At 41.3% G+C, this 20,374-nt stretch overlaps 1 protein-coding gene across 1 annotated transcript in view; it reads left to right on the forward strand.

The window, feature by feature from the left end:
* LOC126203631 (Golgi SNAP receptor complex member 1) overlaps positions 1 to 20,374 on the forward strand; it is a 55,984-nt gene that overhangs the window by 7,722 nt on the left and 27,888 nt on the right. Inside the window, exon 3 of the mRNA XM_049938004.1 lies at positions 4,105 to 4,183. Coding sequence (XP_049793961.1) covers positions 4,105 to 4,183 — 79 coding nt within the window. The remainder of the gene's footprint in view (positions 1 to 4,104; positions 4,184 to 20,374) is intronic.

Below are 20,374 nucleotides of genomic sequence, written 5' to 3' on the forward strand. Positions count from 1 at the left end.
AAAACTGGACCACAAATTTTGTTTAAAGAAGAAAAGCAAATTGTGACAACCTTGAAGATTGAAACAACTACTATTTAACTGGACAATTCAGTATGAGAAAGCCTTGGCTGAAAGCAGAGCAACTAAACTGAAAGAAGCTCAATGAACACCTGACCAACCTGTAAGAAGAAACACTTAATAAATTTTCTAATTCAATAATTATGACACTGGGAGGCATTAAATATAACAACACATCAAACTGAAAACATGGATCAAAAGACAGCTTTGAGGAACAGAGAATGAGACTTGAGCTGAAAACATTTAAACAAGAACAGTACATAATAACATGAAGAAAGGTCAGCCAAGTCAGATTCGAGAGCAGAATAGGAAGCTGGGAAGTTGAAAAGTCAAATCCCTGCTTGGAAGACTTAATTCTATATTGATGGGTTCAAGTGCTCCAGTGTGGGCATATAGTATTTAAAAAAAGGGGGGGGGGGGCAAGACGAGTCACCCCGAAATTAATCCCAAGTTAATGAAGGTGGTGGTTGATTAGACAGTTGAACGTGAATGTGCCAAAGAGCCATTTGCAACACACACCACCATTCACCCACCACAGGCAACAAACTGCAACATTAAAGGCAGAGCGATGACCATGATGATGTTGATGAGACACGTAAACAGACGTAGCTGAACAGTCTGCAATGAGTATACCCAGTATCAAGTTTCTGAGCATGCATTACAGAAAAACTCACCTAAAACCTAAGTGCTTGTTACAGCATGTGAGCCATCCAGATTCTCTGGTGACAGATTTCGTTATTTTCAGAGATGAAACTTTCACATAAACAAATTCCTTCATTCTCTGTCTGTCATTCTTTCTTTCTTTATTCTTTCTGTCCTTGCCTTTCTCCTGCTCAACCTCCGTACTGCTCTTGTTGTTTCTCCAACAATGCCATATCGTGGTCCTGTCTTTGTTGTCTGTGACTCTTGAACAATATCCACAATAACATAAAATGTCTGAGCATAAAAGCATGTTGTGAAATTAATTTCTGTTTGCTTGTGACCACAATGCTGAAGTGTATAAGAAAATACAAAATTTAGACCTGGACTGTTACAGGATGTGTTCATCTACTTTCATTATTTTGGATTCCCAAGTAATAACACCTCACTATGCAGTCTGTCAGAGCATATTCATTCCTCTTAAGAGATCATTTTTGAAATGAGGGTGATGTCCTCTTAAGAGAAATGAATATGCATTGATGCAAATCATAGTTAGGTGTTATGTGGAATTGGTAGAATAGCCAGAATCATAATTGTGGATAAATGTATTTAGCCAACTAGCAGTTGAGCCCAAAAACTTCATTTTTAACATAACATATTTTAAATCTAAAACAAAACTGTTTCCTATGGACAAGTCCTATTACACAAAAAATATTGCTTAGATACTGATCGTAGAATGAGAAATTAAAAGAAACAACATACTAACTCTTATTGTTAAATTTAAATGTTATAATTCTTCAGTTTCTCCCTGTGTATTAGTTGGAGTCTCCACAAGTATTATTATGTTAATGTCATCCTTTTTTTACTTTAAAAGTTTGTCTGGCTCTACAGATCTGAGGCTCATACAACACTTCATGCAGCTGTGATAGTACAGATCAGCCAGAAGATGTATAACATTGGAGACTGATGCAAGGAACTACATATTGTCTGTCATTATTGAGCTCACCATTGACAATGAACGTTTTTCAGGATATGGTATGAAGGTGCCCTCTCTGACAGACATGTTCTTGGAATATGTCGTCGAGGCAATGGGCAAAATTTGCATGTTTGACAGTGTTATCTCAGACAAGGATTTTCAGTGAAGCAAGGCATTGGATCAAGAGCGAGAGCACTAAAGGCATAATGTTCACAATATTCCTCTCTTAACAAATAAAATGTCACGAAGTTCTCTACTTGAATCCATTGTGAGATTTTAAGATTGCTTCAGTTGAAACTAAAAGTAAGCAAGCTATATGCATGCCTGTGGATAACAATTTCAATCTCTCACTGTGATGTGAAATGAGTCAGCTTTTCTCAGTGTAAAATTTGGTAATATACTGTCCATTCACGATTCTCTTGCACTCTTTGTACAGTCGACCCCCCGCCTCCCCCCCCCCTCCTCTCTCTCTCTCTCTCTCTCTCTCTCTCTCTCTCTCTCTCTCTCTCTCTCTCTCTCTCTCTCTCTCTCATGCCTGATTAGTTATATCTATATCTGTTAACACCAATACTATGATGTTCATGCTGTCATTCTTGTACTTGTAAATGTTGTTATCCAGATACTGAGGAAACTTGAAAACAGGTTACTGTATGAATGATCAACTCAATAACTTTTACATCTTCATGATTACTCTGCAGTTCACAAATAAGTGCCTGACCAAGGGCTCGTCAAACTATCTTCAAGCTATTTCTCTAATGTTCCATTCTTGAACAGCACGCTGCAAAAACAACCACTTAAATCTTTCTGTGCAAGCTCTGATTTCTCTTATTTTATTGTGACGATCATTTCTCCTTATGTAGGTGGGCACCAACAAAATATTTTCACACTCTTGAGGACAAATTTGCTGACTGAAATTTCATGAGAAGATCCTGGCACAACGATAATTGTCTTTGCTTTAGTGATTGCCACCCCAATTAATGTATCGTATCTGTGGCTCTTTCTCCCCCATTTTGTGATAATACAAAATGAACTGTGCTTCATTGAACATTTTTGATGTCCTCCATCAATCCTGTCTGCTAAGTGTCCCACATCATGCAGCAGTATTCCAAAGAGGGTAGACAAGTGTAGTGCAGGCAATCTTTTTAGTAGACCTGTTTCATTTTCTACACAATCTGTCAATAAATCACAGCCTTTGGATTGCTTTCCCCACAGCATTATCTTTGTGATCATTCCCATTTAAGTTAATAATTGTAATCCCTAAGCACTTAGTTGAATTTACAGCCTTTAAGTTTGTGTGATTTATCCTGTAACCAAAATTTAGTGGATTCCTTTTAGTACTCATGTGGATGTCTTAGCACTTTTCAGTATTTAGAGTCAATTGCCTTTTTTGCATCATACAGATATCTTGTTTACCTTATTTTGCAAATTGTTTTGATCATGTGATGACTTTACAAGATAGTAAACAAGTGTCGTCTGCAAACAATCTAAGAGGGCTGCTCAGATTGTCTCCTAAATCATTTATGTAGATCGGGAACAGCAGAGGACCTATAACACTTCCTTAGGGAATGCCAGATATTACTTCTTTTTTACTCTATTACTTTCCATTAGATACTACAAACTGTGATGTTTCTGACAGAAAATCATGAATCCAGTCCCATAACAGAGACGGGTGCACAATTTGATTAGTAGCCGCTTATGAGGAATGGTGCTGACAGCCTTCTGGAAATTAAAAAAATATGGGGTCAATTTGACATCCTATGTCGATATCATTCAATACTTCATGAGAATGAAGATTTAGTCCTGTTTCAAAAGAATGATATTTTCTGAATCCGTGTTGACTATATGTCGATAACTCTTTTTCTTTGAGGTAATTCATAATGTTCAAACACAGTACATGTTCCAAAATCCTACTGCAGATTGACATGAATGATACTGGTCCTTAATTCAGTGTATTATTTGTATTTCCTTTCTTGAGTATTGGTGTGACTTGTGCAACTGTCCAGTCTTTAGTTATGGATCTTTTGATCAGCGAGCTAAGTATGGAGCTATCGTGTCAGCCTACTCTGAGAAGAACCTGACTCATATAGAGTCTGGACCAGAGGCCTTGCCTTTCGTAAGTGATTTAAGTTGCCTCGCTACACTGAGGATATCTACTTCTAAGTTACTCATGTTGGCAGCTGTTCTTGATTCGAATTCAGGAGTATTTACTTTCTCTTCTGTCAGAAAGGATTTTTGGGAAAGTGTGTTTAGTAACTGTGCTTTAGTGGTACTGTCATCCGTAACAACACTGTAAGTTAAGAAGAAACTGCATTTTAGTTTTGAAAGAATTTTCCTCTTTCCTTCTTCAATTTCATGGAAGAACCTGTCACTCAAATTACTTTTAATTTGATGATGTGGAAATACTCAAATTTTAATTTCATGTTTTGTTTCAGCATGGATACTGTACCACTTCTCAGTGGGGAGCATGTTTTCGAGACGATGGCCCTTGAGATAGAGCAACTATTAAATAAGGTTAGTAACATACAGAATTATCCATTGCTCAAGACACATTCTGATTGATGGGTACAAGTTTATGAAATAGGTGGAAGCATTTGGAAATGTGAAATCACTCATGTTTCATGTACCCATTATAACACTTTATTCTAAATCTGATTAGACAGACCAAATAAACAAAAAATTATCATGAAAACAGCTACTTTGAAGAGGAAAAACCATTGTTGCCATCTCATTTGCACTAATTATATTTCAGCCACTTGAAAGAATATCTGTGACACACAGCAGCTATGTTGCCAATGCTACTATGCAGCTGTTTATTTTTACACTGTGTTGGTCGCATATTGGCGGACTAAGCACAACATTGAGTTGAAGGGTGACAACACAGGACTATCACTAAAACAATGTTTACAAATTCCAGAGGTCAGATTTTTGTGCTTGTGTCCCTGTCCATACAATGTGCCCCACTTGAGTGAAGCGTCAGGAATGTTCCTCCATTGGCCTGACTGTAGCTGTTGTAACTAGTGCTCGCTCGATATCAAAATGGCTATGCCAATAATAATCACCAGAAAATAGTTATTTGCATGCTGTAAAAATGACCTGTTTACAGTGAGTATTATTACTTGGTCTTGCTGCCAACAGCAGTCCTCAATCCTTGTATGTAGGTTATCTGAGAGTGATAACTAAGATTAGTATTTAATTTTCCTTTTTTTAAATTTACAATGATTCCCAGTTCCTCGCATTGTGCTTGGCGGCAACTTGAATACCTAAGCGCCAGAATACAGAACTGTCTGCCCAGAGGACATCTGACTTTCATGAGTACATTTGTGGCGAGCATAATCCCTGCACCATTGCAGTACACCTTCTGTTTTAGACTGCAATTCCTGCTTCTTATTATATTTTCTTGCTCACCCTTTGTCCACTCCACTGGTGACAGCTTGGCTCTCACGAAAGGCATATCCTGGCTTATTTTCATGACCCCTTGCATTACTGTCTATCTTTCTTAAATTTATTTTATCTATGGAGTGCAAATTGTGCTTTCTATTTTGGTGCAACCAATGTGAAACCCTGTTCTGGTCTCACTACCTGCCATAACAAAACCTAATGCTATAGCCAATTCATTGTAGGGGGGATCACTGTGTACAAGGGATACACTGAAAATTTTAGAATGTCGTGGTTCTAAAAGCAAATAAGATATTTTATATTTGATGGTTACTTTTTGATGTTTGGAGAATTGTCTGTCATGTAGTTTGTTTAGTTTGTTCTGATAGTTTATGATTATCTAAAGAGTTTTTGTGCACCAAACATGAATTTCACAAGAGGACATACCCAGTTTATGATTTTTTACAAATTCAAATCTTCATTAGCATCCAAACAATTTGAATATAGCATCTAAACAATCTGAATATCAGCTTAGAAATGCATTTTTAAAGAATCCTGATGTAAGACAAAAATTTGTAACTGGTACGGCAAACTCAAATAATTTTTATTTTTTATTTTTTTAATGATGAATTTGTGAAGATGCCGAAGAACTGCAGGCAGTGATGAAAATATACACTGGAACATTAATAAGGGGCTCTAGGCTTATGTACATCTTTCTAACACTGAAGCGTAATACTCGGTCAAAGCGCTTGTACTCTTGGTTATCCATTCTTTCTTGCAAATGGGACAATTGCCACAGGTGGGTTCACTGGGACATCAAGATGACATATGTCGTGAGGGGTCAGCAGGATAAAATTATATGTCGTCTGGTCCTGCAGAACACTTGTCCATTTTATTTCTTCTAACTTCAGATGTACTTACGTTACTCAGGCTTACTTCATTGATTAACTGGGAATTTCAATATAGCAAACAGATTTATTGGCATGCTTACAGACATAGATCTTTTCAACTTACAGGATCTCAAACAACTGATTTTCTCTCCTACCCAAAGAGAGACACATTTTTCTTATGCAACACAGTTAACATTTTTCCAAGGAAGACTTCTGCTAGAAGTATTCCATGGAACAACATACAGTGTTGTGGTCTCTGCTACACCTGTGCTGATGTCAGAGCATCTGTTGCTGCATTCACAACGCCACACAAAGCCCAATGAGTACCTCAAACTGAAGTTATGAAACACACTGTAGGAATTTAACCTTATACATGTTACCTAAATAAATCATTGATATCCAAAATCAAGACCTTATTTAATGGTTATTCATATTATCAAACATACTGTGGTGTCACTGTCCGACACCACACTTGCTAGGTGGTAGCTTAAATCGGCCGCGGTCCATTAGTACATGTCGGACCCGCGTGTCGCCACTGTGTGATCGTAGACCTAGCGCCACCACACGGCAGGTCTCGAGAGACGTACGAGAACTCGCCCCAGTTGTACGACAACGTTGCTAGCAACTATACGGACGAAGCCTTTGCTCTCATTTGCCGAGAGACAGAATAGCCTTCAGCTAAGTTCATGGCTACAACTTAGCAAGGCGCCATTAGCCTTACATAGTTTGATAGTTATCGTATGAAATGTCTCATCAAGAATGCTGTATTCACAACAAGGATAAATAAAAGTTAAGTATTCGAGGAGCTGCATACTTTTCTTATTAGAATTCACTACTTATCCTGTTCCAGAATTCACGCCCGTCTGCGTTAGATAGCGTGCATTTCGGCCTCCTCTATCTACAAGGTGTTGGCACATTCACCAACACATCACATACAATCTACAATATTTACTGTTTCATTTGTAATGCCAAGAGTACAGAAATTTTATGCAGAGAGTACAGAAATTTTAAATCAAAGATGAAATTCGTGGGAATCTTCTCAAACTAAAACATCAACATTTCTGTACCCCTTAAATGTCCAAAATGGAGGCATTTAATGCACTTTGTAGGTGGAGATATGTAGGGCCTAACATCACAGTGCTAAACCAAGATCTTCTCTTTCTCTGAGAGTGTAGTCCCCCTCGTATACTAGAATAAATGCTCGTGTATCAAGTCTGCTGTACTTCAGACCCTTCCAAGTAAATGGAGGAATTGTACCCCTTGCAGTTGTAGTTTGTTACGTATTTTTTCATCCACATTTAATAACCAGTCCCATTGAAAGACATGACTTGTGTTTTGTTTAAACTCCTATGGAGAGTAAAAGAAACTGGAATATTGCCCAAAGACGTACACAGAAGTAAGACTTGGGACAGAGATGAGCCTATTGTCTTGATTAGGAGAGAGCCGCTGTGTGTCTTTTGCAAAAGGCAACTTCTCCTTGTGTGTGGAGAGTTTACAGTGCCAACACCAACAGTGTGATCCCTGCATTGTGAGCGGCTACTACTGTACAGGTACAAAAATGGCACGGTAAATTTTTTGATCATCAGATAAGAATTGATTTTAAAAATTAAATAATTTTATTCATTTTTGAAATATTTCCCTTTAACAACAATATATTTTTACTTTAGACAAAACCAGGCCTTAAGGCAGTGATGCCATTCTTCTTGAGGCACTTCAGAAACAAGATTTTTTAAATGTTTCACTGCTTCATCTGAAGAAAAAGTGATTCCACACATTTTATCTTTAGTTTTTGGGAACAAAAGGCAATCGCAAGATGTCAAGTCAGGGCTGTGCGGTGGAGTGCCAAGGGCACTGACATTTAGAACACCAAGATAATCAGTTGTTGGTTTTGCTGCATGCGTTGATTTAAAACTGTTTTTCCTTTTGGGCATTTTTCATAAACTTTTTCCAAAAAAATTGTGGTAGACAGGCATTTGTGTACCAATTGGCAGTATATCCTAAGTGTAACAACTAAAACGGCTTCTGATACCAAATGTAACTGGGTTTTCTCTTTCGATGCGAGTCAATTGTCAGGATGAGCATTCTAAAGCATTCTGTCAGGGTGAAAATATTAAATAAATTAACTTTTCTCTCTTAACAACATGTGGGCAGGGTGGGTTCTTCCTTGGCTCGGGTATGAGGTCGAATGAAACATCACTTTTACATAAGATAACTTTTATTGAAGATTTGTACAACTGTATCTTACGGAATGTTCTGGTTCGGAGAGCGGCAGCTGTGTCGTTTGTGAAGTCTTCTGCTGCGGCGGCGGCGTCTGATTACGCGTAGCGGTGTGTATCTCGTGTCGCCGTCTCGCCCAGCTGACTGGAGACGCGCAGCGTGAGGTGGCCGGTTTAATTATTGCGAGCGAAGTCGTGCATCGGATGATACCTTGGGTGTGGCATCCCAGTGTTTCTCTTCTCTATGCGGCCGCGTGTGTTGTGCGTCGACCAGCGGAGCGGCGCGGCGGGGAAGGCCAGTGTCCCGGACTCGAACCACGGACTCCCGCTTGCCAGTCTTCGGCTGTCAGGTCTTCATCCCAGCTCACAGGTGACTACTGATGTGAGGCCGTCTCCTTCCCGTCCTCACGAGTCACCCGGGTACGCCAAAATCAGACTTCAAATACCTTTTAACTTCTGTCTTCTGGTGCCGCGGCTGCTGCTTGCTATTCCACTACAGCGGCGGACTTGGTGTGTCTGTGCATGATGCAGTTTCTTCTTGCATGATGGTCTTCAGCACCGAAAACTGACTGAAAACTTCTTCGTCTTCTTCGTCTCTCCTCTCCGTCTCCGTCTTCGACTCTGTCCCCGTCTGTCTCCATCTGTCTCCGTCTTCATCTGTCTGGCCCACTGCGTCTCGCGTATTTATTCACTTCAGTTTACTGGAGGTGAACGAATTCACGGTCATTGCCTCGTCTGTCCCGTTGAAAAGCTTCTCGAAGAATCGTCTTAACGTCGGTCGTTGGCTCTTGGAATGTAGGTGAGGGTCTTTGATCACATGTGACGACTGAGAAACACGTGAGCCGGTCATTGCCTCTTCTGTCACGTTGAATAGCTTCTCGAAGAATCTTCTTTACGTCGGTCATTGGCTCTTGGGATGTAGGCGAGGGCCTTTGCTCACATACGACAACTGAGAAACACGTGAGCCGGTCGGGCGATGCCCTGACGGCTGAATCGACAGCGCCCGCTTATGTGGAACTTGCTGACTTCATGGTCATTGTCTCTTCTGTTCTGCTGTTTTGCCCGCTGAATGCCAGTATGTAACTCTCTAAACTAAACCAAGTTTTTCATTTATATCCTAATTTCTAGTTCACTTTGATTTCACTGATTTATTTACTTAAGTACCACTCAACATTCCCCCACCCTTCGGAGAAATTCGCCCTCGAATTTACCACTCAACATTCCTCCACTCTTCACACGGCAAAAGCACTAACATAAGCAATGAAAACTCTCGACTTAGAAGATTACACACGCTTCACATTAAGTATGTTGAAAATACTTTAGCACTTTACTAAAGCACTGTACGCTCATGAATCACATAGTTCACACATAAATGGTTATAATAAGTGTAACAAATCTTGATGACAATGAATAAACAAAAAATAGATTATTCACTTAGAAATTTACGTAGCAATACCTGTTTAATCTACCCTATATGAATGCAAGAATATTTATTCTACAGTATTGTTTACTTTAACATAAGACTGTTTAGTAAAGAGTGAATTACAATAACAAAATTAATACACTAATGCTCAAGAGTAACCACTGAAGTACACCAGTTAAGAGTGTGGTATCCAGTTAACAGGGATTTGATGAAGTGGTATATTATTATTTGGCTTATTTTTTCGTCTTAGATAAAAGAAAACTGTACAAAGTAGAAACACCAACACAAAGGTTCCAGATATACCCGTTTCTAGCATTATAATTTTAGTTTTGTGTTCACCTTTTAATTTTAAAACATGTTGCATCATAACATTGGCATCAATTTTGCCTTGCTGTGAGTTTATGAACATATCTAATAACTTCAGAAGGGAACTGTCAAGGGAGTCATTGAGGTAGGACAGGTTTTGTGTAGGAAATGCTTGCATGGCGTTTTCTGAAAAAAGCAAACAACATGGTTATGAACCTACCAATCTCTTAAAAACAAAAACAAAGAAATGAAGGAATACATTGTTAACTACAAGATCTGCATGTTTCTACGTTCATCTTTTCTTTCTTAAAAAAGAAACCATTATCATTTATTAATTATTTACATATGTATACTATCCACAGTCTACTAAGATTCAACTAGGACATTCGCACTCTTGGTCGAAGATTGTATGGTGCCATGTCTGTATGTTGTGCTGGCGTGGCCACTCTTTTTCCTTTACGGGAACTTCCTCCACCCTTCGGAAAAGCAGACACTATTGTTGAAGGAATTACATCTGGAGCGCCCTTGAAAGGTTTTAAACGACTTGCATGGACAATAGTAGTTCGGGTGGGCAGTTGCAGTTTGACATTGACTGGTGACGTGATCTCAATAATTTGATAAGGACCTCTGTAGTTTGTTACAAATTTCTTCGTTTTTCCTTTCGCTATGTAAGGAGTTGAAAGCATAACCCACTGACCGATTTTGTAATTTGGATATTTAGCTTGGGTATTGCGTAATCTTTCCTGTCGTTCCAAAGCCTTTGTATTAGATTTTTGAACCTTTTTCCATAAATCCTTCATCATTCGACTGAAATCTCTTACTGTTTCTCCGACTTTTCCGTTTTTCTGCCTGATTACATCAAAAGGAGACGGCATTTTTCTCCCATAAGACCACTTCATAAGGTGACATGCCAGTTGCTTCATGCGTTTTAGCGTTGTATACCGACACGATTATTGGTAAATACGTATCCCAATTAGAATGTTGTTCGTTAATATAATAACTAAGCATCTTGCCAATTGTCCGATGAACTCTTTCTGTGCGCCCGTTGCACTGAGGGTGTAACGGAGTTGTGCGTAATTTACGTATTTTTAGTAAGTGGCATAGCTGTTTCATTAATTCAGACATAAAATTAGATCCCTGATCTGTGATAATAGCTTCAGGTATGCCAAATTTAAGTATCCAGTTGTTAACTAAAGCTTGGGCAACTGTATTTGCTTGCTGATCTGGGAGACTCACCATAGCTAGATAGCGTGAAAAGTGATCTATAATCGTAAGAACATACTTATTACCAGCAGGTGTTCTATGATATGGCCCGTAGAGATCCAGTCCGCAGATTTGAAATGGACATGAAGCCTCAGGGAGCCTCTGTAAGGGTATTTTTGAACGAGTAAATTCAGCTCGTTGTGCGCACGCAATGCAATTACGAACGTACTGCGCAACATCCTGCTTTCTGGTTTGCCACCAAAATCGCTCTGCTACACGTCTTTCGGTTGTCCGCTGTCCACCGTGTCCTGCAAGGATATGATCGTGGGCCTCTGCCATTATTTCTTGTCTAAGGTGTAGGGGAACAACAATTCGCGGTCCAAGTTTTGTTTTACGGCATAATACACCATCTTCAAAGCAAAATTGTTTTTGAGTTGCGTATTTTTTGCATTCTGTATCCTCATCTTGTGCCTTTCTCCAGTCCTCAGTATCTCGGCCTGTTGCTTCCAAAAGTGCTATTTTCCGACTTAGGCAATCTGCATTCGTGTGTTTTTTGCCTGGTTTATGGATAACTTCGAAATCCATTTCGGAAAGACATAGGGCCCAACGGGTAAGACGACTAGATGGATCTTTTAATCCAAGCAACCATTTTAAAGCTGCGTGGTCTGTAATGACCTTGAATTTCCTACCGTACAAGTAGCATTTAAAGTATTTGATGCCATAAATAACACTTAACAATTCTTTCTCCGTTGTGGAATAATTTCTTTCTGCTGTTGTTAGTTGTCTCGAAGCGTAGGCTATGGGGTGTTCCGCGCCATTAATATTCTGACTCAAAACAACTCCTACTGAATGACCACTTGCGTCACAGGATAAAATAAATTCTTTATTATAATCTGGATAGGCTAATACTGGACTGTGTGTTAACTTATCTTTAAGGGTTTGAAATGCTAATTCACAATCTTCAGACCAATGAAATTTTGCACCCTTTTTCAATAATTGAGTTAAGGGTCGGGCAATTTCAGCGAAATTTTGAACATATTTCCGGTAGTACGATGCGAGACCAATGAAACTTTGTACTTCCTTAACGCGTTGTGATGTTGGGAAGTCCTTAACTGCCGAAATTAATTGAGGATCTGTTTTAATTCCTTTTTCACTAATGACATGCCATAGGTATGTAACCTCTGTCAATGCAAAACTACATTTTTCCATATTTAATGTTAATTTAGCTTTTCTAAGTCTCTGAAAAACATTACGGAGACGCACAGCATGTTCATTAATGTCTTTGGAGAATACAATAATATCGTCTAGATATGCACAACATTGCTTAGTTTTGAGTCCTCGCAATACTCCATCGAGTAGTCTTTGAAAAGTTGCTGGTGCATTTTTCAAACCGAAAGGCATTCTTTTAAATTGCCAATGGCCTCCAGGGGTAGAAAATGCTGTTTTATGCCTATCTTCAGGTGCAACTTCCAATTGATGATATCCGCTACGTAGATCGATTGTTGAAAAGTATTTACTGTTACCCAAACTGTCAATGATATCTGTAATGTTTGGAAGAGGATAAACATCTGAGATAGTTTGTTTGTTAAGGTGTCTGTAGTCACAACAAAATCTATATCGTTTCGTACCGTTGGGAGACTTCTTTGGAATAATTACGATATTTGAATTATAAGGCGAATCAGAATATTCTATAATTCCATCTTTTAGATGCTGTTCTATAAATTCATCCAGTACTGGCTGTAAGTGATGCGCAACTCTATAAGGCTTCCTATAAACTGGGGGGCTATTTCCTGTTGGGATCCTATGCTGTGTGATATCTGTTGCTGGCAGTGTACCTTCTGCATTAAATAAATCTTGAAACTCAACTAAAACTGCTTCTATCGTGTCTCTATCATTTCCTTTCAAGTGCTCAATCTTCTGGCGTAATGCGGTTTTATAGGCGTCTGGTTTCCGACCATCGTTAATATCTGACCAAATGAAATCTTCTTCTTCAAAAGTACTGACTGTAGCTACTAATATTCCCTTATGCAACTCTTTGTCCTCCACTCCGAAATTGTCAATATGTACCGGTACTTTTCTTTCTCCTTCAACGTCTTGAACCCGTACAACACTCCTTCGTACAAAACAATGTGATACATCTAATTCCTCATTTTCCTCTAAAGGCTCTATTAGACACACTGTATCTGTAGGTACTTCGGAGTCAACGGTCATCCAGAAAAGTTTTCCTGAGCCAGATGGTATCTGATCCCGCGAATCAACCTTCAAGGACGTTGCACGCAGTATAGTTGATTTCGCCTTCCGGTTAGGGAAATCTTGCGGCAGAGGGCCCTTTGCAGCGGTGTCACCTAGCTGAAACACTATTTCGCTAAGTTCTACAGTTTGCTGTCTGAGGTCAATTTTAGCGTGATGTTTATTCAGGAAATCCAGTCCTAGGATCGCGTCGTACCCGTCAGTTACCTTTGTTACCACTTCTACATCTTCTTCAAATTGTACACCGTGAATATAGAAAATCAATGATGTACATCCTAATGACTTCACTGTACCTCCTCCTACTCCACTCAATCTATACCTTGGAGGGTCATATTTCTTTTCTCCAATACATTCATTACTTACTATTGATACGTTTGCGCCTGTATCCACTAGTATCCTTGCCTCTTTATCCTGTATGGTAGCAGATAACCAGCATTCCGCCTTCACATTCGCCTTAATGGCATGAAATTTTATTGGGAACGCCTGGCGGCGGCTCCGACATTCCCGTTTGAGTTTAACTGATTTCTATTTCCAAAAACTTTCTTAGACCTGCATTCCTTGAATGTGTGACCTATTCTTTGACAATTAGTGCATTGAGGTTGTCTGCAGTTTTTTGCTGTATGTCCCTGTCGATCGCACCTAAAACATCGTACTCCTGCTGAAAATACATTTCGCTTCTCCTTGTATCTGGTGGCAATGTCAATTTCTTCAAAAGCCGTCGCCACAGATACAGCTTCCGCTAAATTTTTAGGAAACTCTGCCCTGACACGACGGGACGTTTCAGGAGGCAACCCACGTAAAAATGTATCCAGAGCTCTATCTTCTGCCTCTTGTAAAATAACTTTATTTGCTTCATCACTAGTTGTCAACTGATAGGTGTTAATATTAACTTTTCTAATCCTATCTACAAAACTTTCTAACGACACGTTTTGCCTCTGAGTGATAGTGTTTAACTGTTCCCTATAAAATCTACAGCTGTTCTGTTTTTGAAAACATTTAAGTAATCCTTTCTTCAGTTCCTCAAATGTTGGAGCATTCCGTAATTCTTCATGGTATAATACGTGTGCTTTAGCCTCCTCTAGCAATCTTAACTTTGTCATCTGTAAGAGCTGTTCATCTGACCATGATACTAACTTTGCAGCTGCTACTAAATCATCAAAAAAGGCTGTTATGTCCTCGCCAGGTTTACCTGAAAAAGGAGTTACTAAGGCTGCTGCTGAGGAATCTAGGGTGGGAGGGATTGAACTGGTTTGCCTAACCTCACTCAACTGTTTAAATAATACATTATCATCACTTTTAAGCTGTGCTATTTGATTAACTAAGCTCTGAATAGCTTCATCAGTAGAAACCACTTGTGGTGCTGACTCTGACTTTGTACGATTTCGTGTCATCATTTTACAAACTATTAGTTACACAATATTACCACACTGAATTCAAAAGATGTTTAAATATTTTTGACAAACTGTTAAAATTATGAGAGAGAATACCCTTCAAAATAAAGAAAATATTACGACTGCTGTGCAAACCTCTATCCTTTCACCCATTAAACAATACTAACTGTGAACCTTCAGTGACTGTCATTCACACCTCATATTGAGCCAAGGGTATTTTCTCTGACACCAAATGTAACAACTAAAACGGCTTCTGATACCAAATGTAACTGGGTTTTCTCTTTCGATGCAAGTCAATTGTCAGGATGAGCATTCTAAAGCATTCTGTCAGGGTGAAAATATTAAATAAATTAACTTTTCTCTCTTAACAACATGTGGGCAGGGTGGGTTCTTCCTTGGCTCGGGTATGAGGTCGAATGAAACATCACTTTTACATAAGATAACTTTTATTGAAGATTTGTACAACTGTATCTTACGGAATGTTCTGGTTCGGAGAGCGGCAGCTGTGTCGTTTGTGAAGTCTTCTGCTGCGGCGGCGGCGTCTGATTACGCGTAGCGGTGTGTATCTCGTGTCGCCGTCTCGCCCAGCTGACTGGAGACACGCAGCGTGAGGTGGCCGGTTTAATTATTGCGAGCGAAGTCGTGCATCGGATGATACCTTGGGTGTGGCGTCCCAGTGTTTCTCTTCTCTATGCGGCCGCGTGTGTTGTGCGTCGACCAGTGGAGCGGCGCAGTGGGGGAAGGCCAGTGTCCCGGACTCGAACCACGGACTCCCGCTTGCCAGTCTTTGGCTGTCAGGTCTTCATCCCAGCTCACAGGTGACTACTGATGTGAGGACGTCTCCTTCCCGTCCTCACGAGTCACCCGGGTACGTCAAAATCAGACTTCAAATACCTTTTAACTTCTGTCTTCTGGCGCCGCGGCTGCTGCTTGCTATTCCACTACAGCGGCGGACTTGGTGTGTCTGTGCATGATGCAGTCTCTTCTTGCATGACGGTCTTCAGCACCGAAAACTGACTGAAAACTTCTTCGTCTTCTTCGTCTCTCCTCTCCGTCTCCGTCTTCGACTCTGTCCCTGTCTGTCCCCGTCTGTCTCCATCTGTCTCCGTCTTCATCTGTCTGGCCCACTGCGTCTCGCGTATTTATTCACTTCAGTTTACTGGAGGTGAACGACTTCACGGTCATTGCCTCGTCTGTCACGTTGAAAAGCTTCTTGAAGAATCTTCTTAACGTCGGTCGTTGGCTCTTGGAATGTAGGTGAGGGCCTTTGATCACATGTGACGACTGAGAAACACGTGAGCCGGTCATTGCCTCTTCTGTCACGTTGAATAGCTTCTCGAAGAATCTTCTTTACGTCGGTCATTGGCTCTTGGGATGTAGGCGAGGGCCTTTGCTCACATACGGCAACTGAGAAACACGTGAGCCGGTCGGGCAATGCCCTGACGGCTGAATCGACAGCGCCCGCTTATGACACGGAATCTGGTACACGCAGGCCTTCCTCAAACCGAGGTCATTTTTGGCGCTCCCCACCATTGCACAAGTTTTATTCGGAGGACAAAACACAGTTCCAACCCGGTGTTTCTTCAAAATGCGGGCGATTTTCCCCGAGAGTGCGCCTGTATATGGAATAAACGCAGTGCCTACCTCCTCACTCGTGATTTCATCCATCTCCACAGGTTGTGTTGTAGTGGTTGGGTGGAGCGCACGTTGAATCTGCCATTCTGACTACCCATTTTTTCGAAATACAGTTCTGAGATGTGCCAGTTTGTGGGGTAGACTCTCTGCGTCAGAGATAGTGCGCGCCCTATGTACTAGAGTTTTAAGCACCCCATTCCTCTGTGAAGGGTGGTGGCAGCTGTCTGCGTGCAAATACAGATCAGTGTGCATTGTCTTCCGATACACCCCATGACTTAGGGTGTTGTCAGCCCTTCTCTTGACCAAGACATCAAGGAAAGGTAATTTACCCTCCGTTTCAGTCTTCATAGTGAATTTGATGTTGGGGTGTATGGAGTTTAGATGTGTAAGGAAGTCAAGGACTTTATCCAAACCATGTGGCCAGATGACGAACGTGTTGTCCACGTAACGGAAAAAGCAAGTAGGTTTCCATTCGGATGACGACAGGGCTTCCTCCTCGAAGTTCTCCATGTACAAATTCGCTACCACCGGTGGGAGTGGGCTACCCATGGCGTCTCCCTCCGTTTGTTCGTAGTATTCTCCATTAAAAAGAAAATACATGGAAGTCAGGACATGCCTAAAAAGTTCAGTGGTCTTCTCGTCAAACTTCTGACTAATCAGTTCTAGTGACTCTCGCAGGGGTACACTCGTAAACAAGGAGATGACGTCAAAACTCACCATGATATCTGACTCATCCAACCTGAAGCTATAAAGGCGTTTAACAAAATCCATGGAATTACGGATGTGATGAGGGCATTTACCCACATAAGGACTTAATATTCCTCGTGATCTCAGGGAGCGCTCTGAAATTGTTGTCTTACCGGCTGACAAAGGCAATGCTACAGTTGTTCTCTCCCTGATAAGATGCAGTCCCCACTAAATGACGATTCCTACTGGAAGATCAGCGTTAGCCCTACAAAGAAGGTGGAGAACAAGACCAGGTCGCTTCTCAAGGACGCAGATTTACTGGAGGATGACGCTAAGAAATTGTTACCCCAAGGTCTTGTACCGCCTAGACTATATGGACTCCCGAAGGTTCACAAAGAGGGGGTACCATTACGCCTCATTGTCAGCAACATCAGGACACCTACATATTTGTTGGCCAAATACCTGACAGGAATATTAAGTCCTTATGTGGGTAAATGCCCTCATCACATCTGTAATTCTGTGGATTTTGTTAAACGCCTTGATAGCTTCAGGTTGGATGCGTCAGATATCATGGTTAGTTTTGACGTCGTTTCCTTGTTTACGAGGGTACCCCTGCGAGAGTCACTAGAACTGATTAGTCAGAAGTTTGAGAAGTCCAGTGAACTTTTTAGGCATGTCTTGACTTCCACGTATTTTCTTTTTAATGGAGAATACTACGAACAAACGGAGGGAGTCGCCATGGGTAGCCCACTCTCACTGGTGGTAGCGAATTTGTACATGGAAAACTTCGAGGAGGAAGCCCTGTCGTCATCCGAATGGAAACCTACTTGCTTTTTCCGTTACGTGGACAACACGTTCGTCATTTGGCCACATGGTTTGGATAAAGTCCTTGACTTCCTTACACATCTAAACTCCATACACTCCAACATCAAATTCACTATGGAGACTGAAATGGAGGGTAAATTACCTTTCCTTGATGTCTTGGTCAAGAGAAGGGCTGACGGCACCCTAGGTCATGGGGTGTATTGGAAGACAATGCACACTGATCTGTATTTGCACGCAGACAGCTGCCACCACCCTTCACAGAGGAATGGGGTACTTAAAACTCTAGTACATAGAGCGCACTCTATCTCTGACTCAGAGAGTCTTCCCCAGGAATTGGAATAGCTGAGAACTGTATTTCAATCAAATGGGTACTCAGTGTGGCAGATTCAACGTGCTCTCCGCCCAACCACTACAGCACAACCTGTGGAGATGGATGAAATCACGAGGGAGGAGGAAGGCACTGTGTTTATTCCATATACAGGTTCACTCTCGGGGATAATCGCCCACATTTTGAAGAAACACCGGGGCGGAACTGTGTTTTGTCCTCCGAATAAAATTCATGCAATCGTGGGGAGCGCCAAAAATGACCTCAGTTTGAGGAAGGCCTGCATGTACCAGATTCTGTGTCAATGTGGCATGTCGTATATTGGTCAGACGATGCGTACTGTCGAGGATCGATGCCATGAACACCAGAGCAAGTCGGCAGTCGCTGAACATTGTTTGTCGGAAAATCACGCTATGGAGTATAATCGCCCACATTTTGAAGAAACACCGGGGCGGAACTGTGTTTTGTCCTCCGAATAAAATTCATGCAATCGTGGGGAGCGCCAAAAATGACCTCAGTTTGAGGAAGGCCTGCATGTACCAGATTCTGTGTCAATGTGGCATGTCGTATATTGGTCAGACGATGCGTACTGTCGAGGATCGATGCCATGAACACCAGAGCAAGTCGGCAGTCGCTGAACATTGTTTGTCGGAAAATCATGCTATGGAGTATGAACGCATGAAGATTCTGGTACAGACGTTGAGATACTGGGATAGCGTTGTTAGAGAGGCCATCGAAATTCGCACCAATGACGACCTCATAAACCGTGACTGTGGCTATAATCTTAGCAAGGCTTGGGAACCAGCGACTGGGTTAATCAACAGTAAATTGAGCAAATGTATAGTTGTGATGACCACGGCGGACAGATCCATCACTCCGACGTCATCTCAGATGCCGTCGCAATCTGTTCCACCGCTCGACCGTGGCGCAGGGCACGGACAGCGGAGGGAGCGTGCCACGGGCGGAGGGTATTTAAATCAGCCGCCGCCGTGACCGAACCCAGCTCCCTCTGAGCAGCCATAGCATACGGATCTCCGTGCCAGCACGTTCACAGGAGCTCAGTCCGTCAGTTCACCTGATGATGGCGACATGTATGATCGCTGAAATATTGTGTCCGTTGGACACTGTAGACCAGCAGTACACCCGTGGATATTTTGATTATCAGTAATGATGTTTAAAATGAAATTTGAAGTGCCCCCTTCGAATTTTTCCAGAGTTTTTTTGCACCAATCAGTGGGTTTTTGTTTTTGATCGGAAGTCAGTTGATGTGAAATATGAACAATACAGCAGAGAGGGCTGTGAGACGACGACAGCCAATAGCATGCTGACTAGGATGTCACCACGAGAGGAGCGGCCTCTACACGAAGAGCATAAAGCGAGATGCCACCTAGTCTCGGCTGCACTAGAAACTGGGCACTAGAAAAGCCAGAGTAGAAGACGAGCAGTGATATTAACAATAACAGTGACTTATGAACTTGTATGATTAGTTTGCATGGAAATTCTATATAGCAAAGGATATTGATTATTTGCATGTCGCCAATTGCTTGCGACAACTTGTTGTACATACAAAGTTAAATATTGTCATTTCAATTACTGTACTAAACTCCATTAATATGATTTGCTTGTACGTTGTCTAGCTATCTGATAAAACAGCTTCCTAGGCACCCTATAAGAGATGAGTGGGCAGGACCCACAATTATGACAACCATGGAAAGAACTTCACTGCCCATCCAGATGACATAAACCCCTCACCATACTCTCACAAAACTGTCTTCATGTGATACAGAGTTGACAATTTTATCATCCTGTATCTTACCAACATAGGGTCCCCGATCCATCACCTTCGGCCTGAAAGACTCACAGCCTGACCCTGGCCAGCACGTTAAGGAACTGCAGGTTGCAGACCATGGACTTCCATTATTCTTCTGGTCTTTAAATGAAATCAGCCAAATCTTAGCTGTCTACTACAAATACTTTCCTGGACATTGTATGAGGTGCCACCCAAAATGTCCAAAAATTTCATTGCAACAATAAAAAACTGTACGTACATCGTAACGGCCTCCATCACCACCACGTCGGGCGTGTATGCAACAAAGTGGAAGTCTGCAGGGTAAAGGGTGTTCTTGACCGGCTGTGATTCCTCTTGGATGTCTTCAATTGAGTCATGGGGTAGTTC

The sequence above is a fragment of the Schistocerca nitens genome, chromosome 9 (genome assembly GCF_023898315.1).
Source record: "Schistocerca nitens isolate TAMUIC-IGC-003100 chromosome 9, iqSchNite1.1, whole genome shotgun sequence".
NCBI classification, from domain to species: Eukaryota; Metazoa; Arthropoda; class Insecta; order Orthoptera; family Acrididae; genus Schistocerca; species Schistocerca nitens.